Below are 11,765 nucleotides of genomic sequence, written 5' to 3'. Positions count from 1 at the left end.
GTTCTTAATTGGTTTTAAAATCAATTTATGTATTTCCTTTATCATTTTGTAAAGCATTTTGAATAACCATCGAGTATGAGAAGTGCTATATAAATACACTTGCCTTTTCTTGCTTTTTAGCTGTTAAATACGCATTTATTTATTTATTGCATTATTGAATTTTGCTTCTGTGAAAATGGACCAAAAATATCGATGACTCATCTTGCACTACACAGTTTTTTGTCCAATCAAATGCTCTCTAGAATGAACATGTACCTCGTCTATTTGCAAGTAGCAAATAAAGCCATACATGTTCCTTTTTAGCTTTCATACAAAATTCTGTTTCTCTTTATTGTTTGCTGTTGCCTGTCTCGTGCTAAAAGAATTCTAAGTGACAAGAGAATCTACATTCCCTTTTTCACACCTCTGTTTGACCGCAACACAAACCTTGATTTGACCTGACGTGACTTTTATTTTGAAGGAATTTAAAAACAGAAAGTTTTGTCATCGATCTGCGCATGCGTCTGTCACAAAGCAGGAAGTAACTGTCCAAAACTGTCAACAGTGCGAGCAGTACAAGTACTAGTCACGATCTGTTGATTCTGTCACCATATTTATCCTTTTTTTTTTTTTTTTTTAAACATATTTATGTGACAGTGATGTCTCGAAAGACCAAGACAGAGGAATATTACCGCTTCTTCACGGTGACAGATCCACGCACACACGAGAAAGGACATACGGAATATAAAGTGACAGCAAGGGTTAGTAGCACTACATAACACCATATTATCACATACACCGATCAGCCACAACATTAAAGGCACCTGCCTAATATCATGTAGGTCCCCCTCGTGCCGCCAAAACAGCTCTGACCCGTCGAGGCATGTACTCCACAAGACCTCTGAAGGTGTCCTGTGATATCTGGCACCAAGACGTTCGCAGCAGATCCTTTAAGTCCTGTAAGTTGCGAGGTGGGGCCTCCATGGATCGGATTTGTTGGCCCAGCACATCCCATAGATGTTCAATCAGACTGAGATTTGGGGAATTTGGAGGCCAAGTCAACACCTTGAACTCTTTGTCATGTTCCTCAAACCATTCCTGAACAATTTTTGCAGTGTGGCAGGGCGCATTATCCTGCTGAAAGAGGCCACTGCCATCAGGGCATACCGTTGCATGAAGGGGTGTATGTGGTCTGCAACAATCTTTAGGTAGGTGGTACGTGTCAAAGTAACATCCACATGAATGCCAGGACCCAAGGTTTCCCAGCAGAACATTACCCAGAGCATCACTGCCTCCGCCGACCTGACTTCTTCCCATAGTGCATCCTGCTGCCGTCTCTTCCCCAGGTAAACCACGCACACACACCCGGCCGTCCACATGATCTAAAAGAAAACTGTGATTCATCAGACCAGGCCATCTTCTTCCATTGCTCCATGGTTCAGTTCTGACACTCACATGCCCATTTGTAGGCGCTTGGTGGACAGGGGTCAGCATGTGCACTCTGACCGGTCTGTGGCTACGCAGCCCCATACACAGCAAGCTGTGATGCACTGTGTGTTCTGACACCTTTCTATCATGGCCAGCATTAAGTTTTTCAGCAATTTGTGCTACAGTAGCTCTTCTGTGGACAGGCTAGCCTTCGCTCCCCACGTGCATCGACGAGCCTTGGGTGCCCGTGACCCTGTCGCAGGTTCACCGGTTGTCCTTCCTTGGACCACTTTTGATAGGTACTAACCACTGCATACCGGGAACACCCCACTAGACCTGCCGTTTTAGAGATGCTCTGACCCAGTCGTCTAGCCATCACAATTTGGCCCTTGTCAAAGTTGCTCAGATCCTTACACTTGCCCATTTTTCCTGCTTCCAACACATGAAATTCAAGAACTGACTGTTCACTTGCTGCCTAATATATCCCACCCCTTGACAGGTGCCACTGAAATTATATAATCAATGTAATTCACTTCACCTGTCAGTGGTTTTAATGTTGTGGCTGATCAGTGTATGAAAATAAAATGTATATATATTTTTTTTTTATTATTTACATTTTAGTCTTGTACACCGAAACTTCAGTTTATTTGCAGAGCTGAGTGTTTTGCTTGTTCTAAAATGACTGTTTTGTTATTGTCCCTGATTTGTAATGTGTTTATTCATATATATTCTATTACATGACAATTTATGTTTCCTTTAGACTTCAGCTTAGCTGTGTACCCTTTATTAGGGTAAGCAATCTGTGCTTCATAAATGCTAAAGCTGGTTTTTAACCCTTATAAAGAGGGTTATTAGCTATTAGTATGAGGCATTGTTCATCTGCTGTATGAAACTCATGATTGAAAGCATCTGGAATGAGACCCTGTGTCTCATGCACCAACTCACCCCCTTCCTCATTCTTAGTTACAATAATCAGCCCTTTCTAATACTTTCCCATTGGTATAATGTGGCACTTTCACTTATCTGAACTTGTCTCTTTCTCCATAGTTTGTGTCCAAGACTCAGCCGGAGAATGTTAAAGAGGTATGATTATCTTTGAATGTATGTGTATATGTGTACGCATGTCTAGTGGTTTCATTAGGCTCAGCGTTGGGTTGATTGGCAGGTGGTGGTGTGGAAGAGGTACTCGGAGCTGAAGAAGGTACATGGTGAGCTGGCGTACACTCATAGAAACCTGTTCAGACGGCTAGAAGAGTTTCCCCCTTTTCCACGAGCGCAGGTTTTTGGTAAGGCCTGAAGAATTGTGAATAAAGACAGTAGACAGAGTCTCTGTTTCTTAAAGGTGAAGTCATTTTTATGACTTGATGCTGTAGGTTTGTTGTAGCCCTTTTCTCTATTCTGCTCTAACTTCCCTCCTCCTCTTTCAATCATACTCTCATTTTCTTTCTTACAGGCCGTTTTGATGAGGCAGTGATTGAAGAGAGGAGGAAAGCAGCCGAGGCCATGCTGCTCTTCACTACGAACATTCCTGCCCTATACAACAGTCCTCAACTCAAAGATTTCTTCAGGGTAAGACACATATTTTATTTACAAAAGAGGCAGTTGCACTGTTGTGATGAAGTGCTTTTAACCAAAATATCACACAGAGTAATATGTTTATGCATCATTTGTGAGAAAAATTAGAGAATTGGTCAAGGGACTCATTATGTACTCACGTCATGTTCTTTCTACCACGAAAGACTAAATAAGATTTATTGCAGAATGTCCAGGCTGCTCTTTCCTGTAATGGGGACTGGTGTTGTCAAGCTCCAAAAAAGCATCATACGAGTAGTACAAACTAGAGGTAGAGCGATATATCGTTTTTCCCGATTAATCGGTGCTGATAGTTGCTTTTTGGAACTATCAGTTATCTGCAAAAATCTGTTCCTCTGTGTTCCTCTGTGGAAGTGAAATAAAAACAATCACTGACACCTCATGGGGATTTGCTGTATCTAAATCATTCACCATTGAAAAAACTATACTGTAACTGTACATCTATATTTGTATCCTCACTTCAGTGTATATTTTGTTATTTTGATTTGATAATCAAGTGTTTTAAATTGAAGCGAGGTCATGCAAAGAAAAATATGACTATATGGAAACGTAGCCCGTCAGCACATACATCTTGTCTCCAACTTCATATCTTGTGAGTAACAATAAACCTTATTCCTCATTAAACTTCATCTAGTAAAATATACACTCCAAAAATATTTTAGCCTATCTTAAACAAAATTGGATTAATAAAACTTGTTGTAAAAAAGTTGTATTCATTTAATTTTGTGAAAGATTACGCAATTCCGTTTGATGGAATTTTGTTATGAAATTGAAATGCATGAATCTTAAAAATAGGCTAAAATATTTTTTGAGTGAATGAATATATATATATATATATAAAACCCTGCATCTGGTGAATATATAGGCTATAAAATCTTAATTTGGTTTACACTTAATATAAAGCATCGTAATGGGGCAGAGTCTCCATAATTTCAAAATAATAGTCCCGGGTGTATTTTGAGCTTGTTTATAGGCTTTTTTATAATTAAAGGTCTTCACAATCTATGAATTGATTTTAAAAACCATTGGCTGATTAATCGGTTATCAGCCTTTCCCACCACCTAAGTTATCGGTATCGGCAAAATCCACTATTGCTCGACCTCTAGCACAAACAACTTTTTGGAGTTCAACAGCTCCACTCCCCATTAAAAATAACAGCACTCTGGAAATCTTTCAATATATCTTCTTTTGTCTTCCACAGAAGAAAGAAAGTCTTTTTTTTTTTTTTCTCCCCAATTTGGAATGCCCAATTCCCAATGCACTCTTAAGTCCTCGTGGTGGCGTAGTGACTCGCCTCAGTCTGGTTCGGAGGACAAATCTCAGTTGCTTCCATGTCTGAGACAGGCAGTCCGTGCATCTTATCACGTGACTTGTTGAGCGCATTACAGCGAAGACGTAGCACGTGTGTTGGCTTCACGCTATTCGCTGCGGCATCCACACACAATTCACCACGTGCCCCACCGAGAGCAAGAATCACATTATAGCGACCACGAGGAGGTTACCCGATATGACTACCCTCCTTTGCAACCGGGCCAATTTGGTTGCTTAGGAGACCTGGCTGGAGTCACTCAGCACGCCCTGTATTCGAACTTGCGACTCCAGGGGTGGTTGTCTGCGTCAATACTCGCTGAGCTACCCAGGCCCCAAAGAAATAAAGTCTTAAAAGAATAGTTCACCCAAAAATGAGAATTCTCTCATCATTTACTCACCCTCATCCCATCCCAGATGTGTATGATGTTCTCTCTTCTGCAGAACACAAATTAAGATTTTTAGAAGAATAGGTCAGCTCTGTAGGTCCATACAATGAAAGTGAATGGTGGCCAGAACTTTGAAGCTCCAAAAAGCATAAAGGCAGCATAAAAGTAATTCATAAGACTCCAGTGGTTAAATCCATATCCTCAGAAGTAATATGATAAGTGTGGGTGAGAAACAGATCAATATTCGTCCTTTTATACTAAATGTCCACTTTCACTTCCACATTCTCCTTTTGTTTCTGGTGATTCGCATTCTTCATGCATATCACCACCTACTGGGCAAGGAGGAGAATTTATATTAAAAAAGGACTTAAATATTGATCTTGTTTGTCACATTCTCTGGCATGAGGGTGAGTAAAAAAAGAGAGAATTTTCATTTTAAGGTGAATTATCCCTTTAAGGTAGTAATAATGACAGAAGTTTTATTTTTGTCTGAACTGGCCCCTTAAGTCTCAACTGATCCTCTTGTTTTCTCTTTCCCCCTTTTTCAGGGAGGAGAGGTAAGGAGACCATTGGAGACATCAACCATTTCCACTTCACTGCCACCTCCTCTTATTCCCCTACCTGAGAGGGACACTGCGTTGTTGGCTGAGGAGGAGACAGGAAGAGAGGCTCCTATTCAGGCCCAGGAACTGGAGTCCCACCAGAGGCTGACAGATGTAACCACACCTGAGGAGGCGGTTGAGGCCATCAGTGACTTGGAAAGCTGCTCAACACAAGAGACACAAACAGAAAAACAGAGGCAGAATACAACAGAGGAAGGGAAGGAGATTACAGCATATCAGAATAACGGCACTGACCAATCGCCTGCTGGAACTGACACTACAACACGTTAGTTTGTTACATTCATCAATTAATATCAGCTGTTATCCTGTTTTCATTTTGATTTCAGCCATTGCTTAAAGCTCCTTTGTTCTTGTTCATCTTCCAGATGCTTGTCTAGAAATTCCTGGTTGTCTACTTGACCAATCAGAGGAGTTTGATTTGCTATTTGATTCAGGATTGGAGGAACATGCAGACAAGGCTCCGCCTCCACTCTCAGATACAGACCTCGCTATTTTTGACCCATGTGCGAAAGAAGGTTGGGGAATCCAACATCAACATTTCTGCATATGACTGGTTTTCTGGTGCTTTTAAAGTCAACATGAACCAATGTTTGCATTTGCGACCCATTTCGCTTCCATAATGTACGGTAACACATTTCTGGGTTAAACAGGATATTCATCTAGAAATCTTTTTGGGGTATGACTTGATTTTATCCATTGGAACCTGACATCCTGCAGACAGAAAATTTGTTTCAGAGGCGAAGCAAGTTATGACATTTTAAAGACAGATTCCAAAGATTAACAGTGCCATTAAAACGTATTTGCCCCCTTTCTGATTTTATAGCTGAAGTGTAATTGGGTGATGCAGCAGGACAATGATCCTCATCTTTATGTCTAAAAAGAATCAAAGTTAAAGTTTTCAAGTCAAAGTCCAATAGATATAGTATGATGTGACAGGACCTAAAAAGAGCAGTTCATGCTTGAAGACCTACCAATCTGTTAGATTTAAAGCAGCTCTGCAAAGAAGAGTCGGCCAAGATTCCTCAACAGAGGTGTGTGAGGCTCATATCCATTTATGGGAAGCAGTTAGTCACAGTTATTGTCGCTAAGCGTGGTCCAACCATATAGTATTAGGTTTAAGTAGGCATTTACTTTTTCACAGGAGCCTGTGTTAGCTATTTTCATTTAAGAAACAAAATAAACATTACAATACTGCCTTGTATGTTAACGCAGAATTCATTTGTGCAACATTACATGAAAAAATAAACATTCTGTCATTATTTACTCACCTTAATATCGCTCCAAACCCCTATGACCTCCTTTCTTTCATGGAACACAAAAGTCATAAAAATGGGGTTTATTTGGCATATAAAGAAAGTGAATAGTGACTCTGGGCTCTCAAGCTCATGGAAAGAAAGAAAGAAAAAAAAACACCATAAAACATAAGCTTTGAAAATAAAGTATGGCAACTACTTTAAAAACATCAAACCTTTTTGGTTCTCATCATATCCCGTGATCAGTTTATTAAGGTTATTAATGATTTTATCTGATTTGAGAGTGAATAATGACTTAAATTTCTTTGTTATCACACATTTTTTTTTTAAATTCACATTTTGTGTTCCACAGAACAAAGTGTTGAGCAACATTGGGGTGAGTAAATGACAGAATTTTATTTTATTGGTGAACTATTTCTTTAAGCAATAATACAGAAAATCACAGGGGGTAAAAACTTTTTCACAGCACTGTTCAAAAAATATTTGTAGCACTTTACAGTAAGGTTCTATTCATTATCATTAGTAAATGCATTAGGAAGTATCATAAACTAACAATAAACAATATTTTTTCAAAGCATTCATTAATCTTGGTTAACGTTAGGAATACATTTGGTAATTGTTAGTTCATAATGTGATATACTAGATTTAAAAACTTTTAATAAGTAAGAAAAAAAAAAACATTACCCAAGATTAATTAATGCTGTAAAAGTATTTTTCATTGTTAGTTCATGTTAACTAATATAGTTAAAGGGATAGTTCTCCCAAAAATTTAAATTCTCTCATCATTTACTCAACCTCATACAATCCCAGATGTGTATGACTTTCTTTCTTCAGCAGAACACAAATGAAGATTTTTAGAAGAATATCTCAGCTCTGTTGGTCCTCACAATGCAAGTGAATGGTGACCAGAACTCAGAAGGTCCAGAAAGGACATAAAGGCAGCATAAAAGTAATCCATACGACTCCAGTGGTAAAATCCATATCTTAAAAGCATTATAAGTGCGGGTGAGAAACAGATCAATATTTAAGTCCTTTTTTTTACTAAATCTCCACTTTCACTTTCACATTCTTCTTTTTACTGGGCAGGGAGGAGAATTTATAATAAAAAAAGGACTTAAATATTGATACTTTATATGCTTTTGGTGCTTCAAAGTTTTGGTCTCTATTCTCTTGCATTGTATAGACCTACAGATCAGAGATATTCTTCTAAAGATCTTTGTGTTCTACAGAAGAAAGAAGGTCATACACATCTGGGATGTCATGAGGGTGAGTAAATGATGAGAGAATTTTCATTTTTGGGTAAACTATCCCTTTAAAACTAATGTTAACAAATAAACTGTAATGTAAAGTGTTACCAAAACATGTTTGTTTTTTTCTTTATATTAACTGATAAATTGTTCACAATAAAAGCAGGAATGTGTATTAAGAAATATATCTGGACAATAAATGCATCAGTTCCTCATTTTCATCACCTTATTTAATCTCTCAGAACAACCGTATGGATCACCCAGCCATGCTGAACTTCTGTCAGTCCCTCTGACCAACCCAAATGGTGCTGAACCTTGTGGAGATGCAAGCTATGTGTCCCAGGCAAACGAAGAGCTGAATGTCGCCCAGGAGCGAGAGCGGGAGGCCGATTACAGTGCAGCAGTACAACAATACAGAGCAGCAGTTGATATACTTATGAAAGGAGTGCCTGGTAAGAGAGACTGAAACTGAAAGCCACACAGTGCAGGTTATTGGCCCTGATACCTGAGAGCAGTGTTCATTTGGCATCCATATTAAAGTAAAAACAGAAAATGACGACCGCCATATGCAGGTCATAAATAAGCCAAATTCCAATTTACCTTGGTCATGATGACACATGCATGATTATATTATTGGAGAGGAAAGAATGGAGTACCTGTCAACACAAGGACATTACATTTTTACTCACAGCAGGAAATGAGCTCTGTTTGGGTGCAATGCAAAATATTTAAATGAAAGTGGAAAATTAAACTTTGCAAAATCCCTTTGTTCTATTGTTTTTCCTCTTCTCTATTACTCATTCTCTCTCCTGCTCTTTCTCTAGGAGATGTGGATTTGAAGAGGAGGGATGCAGTGAAGAGGAAGATTGCTGAAGTCCTGGAGCATGCAGAGAGACTTCTCTCCATACAGACTCCCACTCACAACCACAATACTTAGAGAATCAATTGAAACACACACACACACACATACACTAACTCAAGCTTCATCAAACGTCATATACCCAAGCACACTCCCACATATATACTCTCAAGCACTGAGTTTTGGATTTCTCTTTCATACACACACACACACATTCAAATAATTCTGCCACACTTTCACTATTAAGTGTAACTTGCTGACCACCCACACAGTCAACATGCACACATACACATGCATACTACTCACACACTTGACTCCCACATATCCCGCTTACCCAAATAGTTACACTTGTAGCACCATCCATGCAGGATGTGCCCAATTCTGTTTCCGAACAGCACTACACTCCCTGCACTGTAAGACCCCAACAAGGGATTTTTACTCCCTTTTACACTAATATTTAACTTAAAATCAACAATACTTTCTGATCAGCCTTAGGAACTTGACACGTCTTCTGCTGAGATTTGTTTTTCATCTCAGGTTTGAATTGTAAATTGTTTCATCCAACGGTTGAACTGTTGTGTAAAAGAAGTTGTTGTGTAAATTACTGTTTTCTAAATGAAGACATTGTCTTTTCAGTTGAATCCTGTTTTGTAAATTATAAGCTTACTGTTAATAAAGTCAACATGAAATGGCATCCGAAACCAATTTTGCTTCCATACTTTGACCTATTTCAGAGTGAAACAGAATATTAAATGAGAAAAGTTGATTTTATCCAACAGGAATTTATTTTATTGTAAAAGTAAGTGGGTGTTCCATGCCAGAATGGAGCCAGACTTGAATGCCATTTTGCAGTCGATTGTGGAGGACTCGCCGCCGGCACCCACTTTTGAGGAGGCTTTTTGACTGGGTTGTCAATGCTGAAGTTCACCTGCAAGAGCAGCTTGATTTATCCTTTTTTTTTTTTTATTATTCAAATCTATTGTTTATTTTCATAACCTATAATTACATAAACTGGCATGTCACCATGAAATTAAAATTGATCCAATTTACTTGGTTTTTGATTTCGACTGAAATCATGTCAGCATGAGTAGGGAAAATATTGTAAAAAATCCAAACCATCTGGCTTCATTCTGGGATGTATTGACTAGGGCTGGGCAAAATGTTCAAAAATATTATCACAGTATTTTATTTTTTATTTTTTTCATAACGTTTGATATCGATATTTATCACGGTATACAGTTCATACCAAACTTTGTGGCGCTCCACACCTCAGCTCAGTAGGTGGCAGTAATGAACCATAAGCTGGATTGCCAATCGCCCATAAACATCACAAAAAGAAGACAACTTGCTTGCCTGAGACAGCCATAGGGATCATGAAAAAACGTTTAACTAAACAGTACATAAATAAACAGCAATGGTGTCAATGTCTTGTTCGATACACAACGATATCATATTAGCCAGATTGCTAGCTGATGCTAGTGACTACCTAGCCTCATTACTGGTTTCCATGACAGCAGGGCAATGTAGCTGCTAGCCAGCTAAAACTTCCTAAATGGCTGATTTCATGACTGTGATTCAGTTAACTAGTTGTGTGTATAACTTTGCTGAACTGCTTGCATTTTTAGCGACACGTACCTGATCCGATCCTCTACATGTAGAACATAAGCTAAATATTAAAACATTACAGCAACAATAGTTTATCAACAATATCAAGGATTTTTTCCCTGATAAATGTAGATATCATTTTATTGCTGAGCCCTAACGACCATCACTTCACTCCAATCAACTCTTGATACATAAGGTATCACCCTACTTTTTTTTTCATTGAATATCCGATTTCACTCTGAAATATGATATTAATTGGAAAAATACATTGGAAATGACTTGCAAATACTGTTTTACATTTACTTTAAATTACTGTGTTCATTATTGGCAAGTTTTAAAAAAGTTTGCATTAGCCACAATAGAGTGCAACAGTGCCCGCCCACTTTTTCAACTGTCTGGGTTCCGCAAGTATTTTCCCTTTTTTTTTTTTCAATAGGCTTTTCATAAAAGATTTTTAAGCCATGAACCAATCCAACCAGCTCCGAGGTGAATTGCAATGTTACAAACTTTGATTTGAAGCAAGAAAGTATTTGAAATTTGGACAAAAAGACAAGGGTATAAGCAGGCTTGGCTCCAGCTCTAAGATGTAAGGTGGCCATAGGATCCTCCAGGTGGGCCGAACAGATGGAGGGGTGATGTGTGGGTGTTGTTCTCAAGATGGGCCAAGCTCATGATTGGGTGTGCTAGGCCCACCCAGGCCCCCCTGTGGAGCCGGGCCTGGGTACAAGCCTGTGTACTTACTGTTTTCAATGAGCGAATGAACTACAATACCATGGAGCATTACAAATGATGTAATCAAATTAAAAACTATGGAAAAATGTAAAACAATTCATTAATAGTTGTTAATTATAAGTACAGAATTAATATTATTTTATTGCAAAATATCCAGATATTTGCAAGGATACGAGTAGGTTGGAGTGTAGGGAGGCCGACTGGATTTCGCCATTCACAGAACATTATGCAAGTGGCAGTCGCTCCAAGCTTGTATGCTTTGTTTGCCACGATTCACTGATTGGTGGGTCCTTTCCCTTCATGATCATGTGTAGTGTAGTTCTTTACCAGAAATTCTGCTATCAAGCATGATTTTTTTAAAAATGAAGATGAAATAATGCGACCAGAGCATATAAGAAAATGATGAAAAATTACAAAGAAGCACATATATATATATATATATATATATATATATATTGGGAATAATATTCCCTGATTAATCATCCACAGAAAGACCAGGAACATTGGTCCTGTATGTAGGGTCAATTTTGGTTTCATGTTGACTTTAATTAATTTAAATGAGTTTCTTTAATACACCACCAGAGGCCACTGTTCTACCCTAAACCCAAACCAGTCCTGCAGAGCTTAAGACATCAGCAGCAAATAAATCCACATTACGAGGACTGTGATGTGTAAGGCTCTTTCAGACCCTTGGCAATGTTTCTAGAGTTGGGGGGTAAAAAAAGAATAAAAGGAATGAATAAAAAAAC

At 38.5% G+C, this 11,765-nt stretch overlaps 1 protein-coding gene across 1 annotated transcript; it reads left to right on the top strand.

Moving 5' to 3' along the window:
• The first annotated feature begins 519 nt into the window (after positions 1-519).
• Positions 520-9,377, top strand: LOC127445966 (sorting nexin-15-like). Its single transcript, XM_051706514.1, has 8 exons — positions 520-740; positions 2,455-2,490; positions 2,573-2,693; positions 2,861-2,976; positions 5,246-5,585; positions 5,686-5,835; positions 8,063-8,272; positions 8,645-9,377. Exons 1-8 carry the CDS (start codon positions 639-641, stop codon positions 8,755-8,757), a joined length of 1,188 nt encoding a protein of 395 aa, XP_051562474.1. The 5' UTR covers positions 520-638; the 3' UTR covers positions 8,758-9,377.
• Positions 9,378-11,765: the final 2,388 nt, after the last annotated feature.

Source organism: Myxocyprinus asiaticus, chromosome 1 (assembly GCF_019703515.2).
Source record: "Myxocyprinus asiaticus isolate MX2 ecotype Aquarium Trade chromosome 1, UBuf_Myxa_2, whole genome shotgun sequence".
NCBI classification, from domain to species: Eukaryota; Metazoa; Chordata; class Actinopteri; order Cypriniformes; family Catostomidae; genus Myxocyprinus; species Myxocyprinus asiaticus.
The sequence above is the reverse complement of the archived record's forward strand: the minus strand, read 5'-3'. Positions and strand labels throughout refer to the sequence as shown.

Coding starts and splice junctions, on each gene's coding strand:
- LOC127445966 (XM_051706514.1), top strand. CDS start 639: ATGTCTCGAAAGACCAAGACAGAGGAATATTACCGCTTCTTCACGGTG. Junction 5,836..8,062: donor TGACCCATGTGCGAAAGAAG/GTTGGGGAATCC, acceptor TTAATCTCTCAG/AACAACCGTATGGATCACCC. Junction 8,273..8,644: donor ACTTATGAAAGGAGTGCCTG/GTAAGAGAGACT, acceptor CTCTTTCTCTAG/GAGATGTGGATTTGAAGAGG.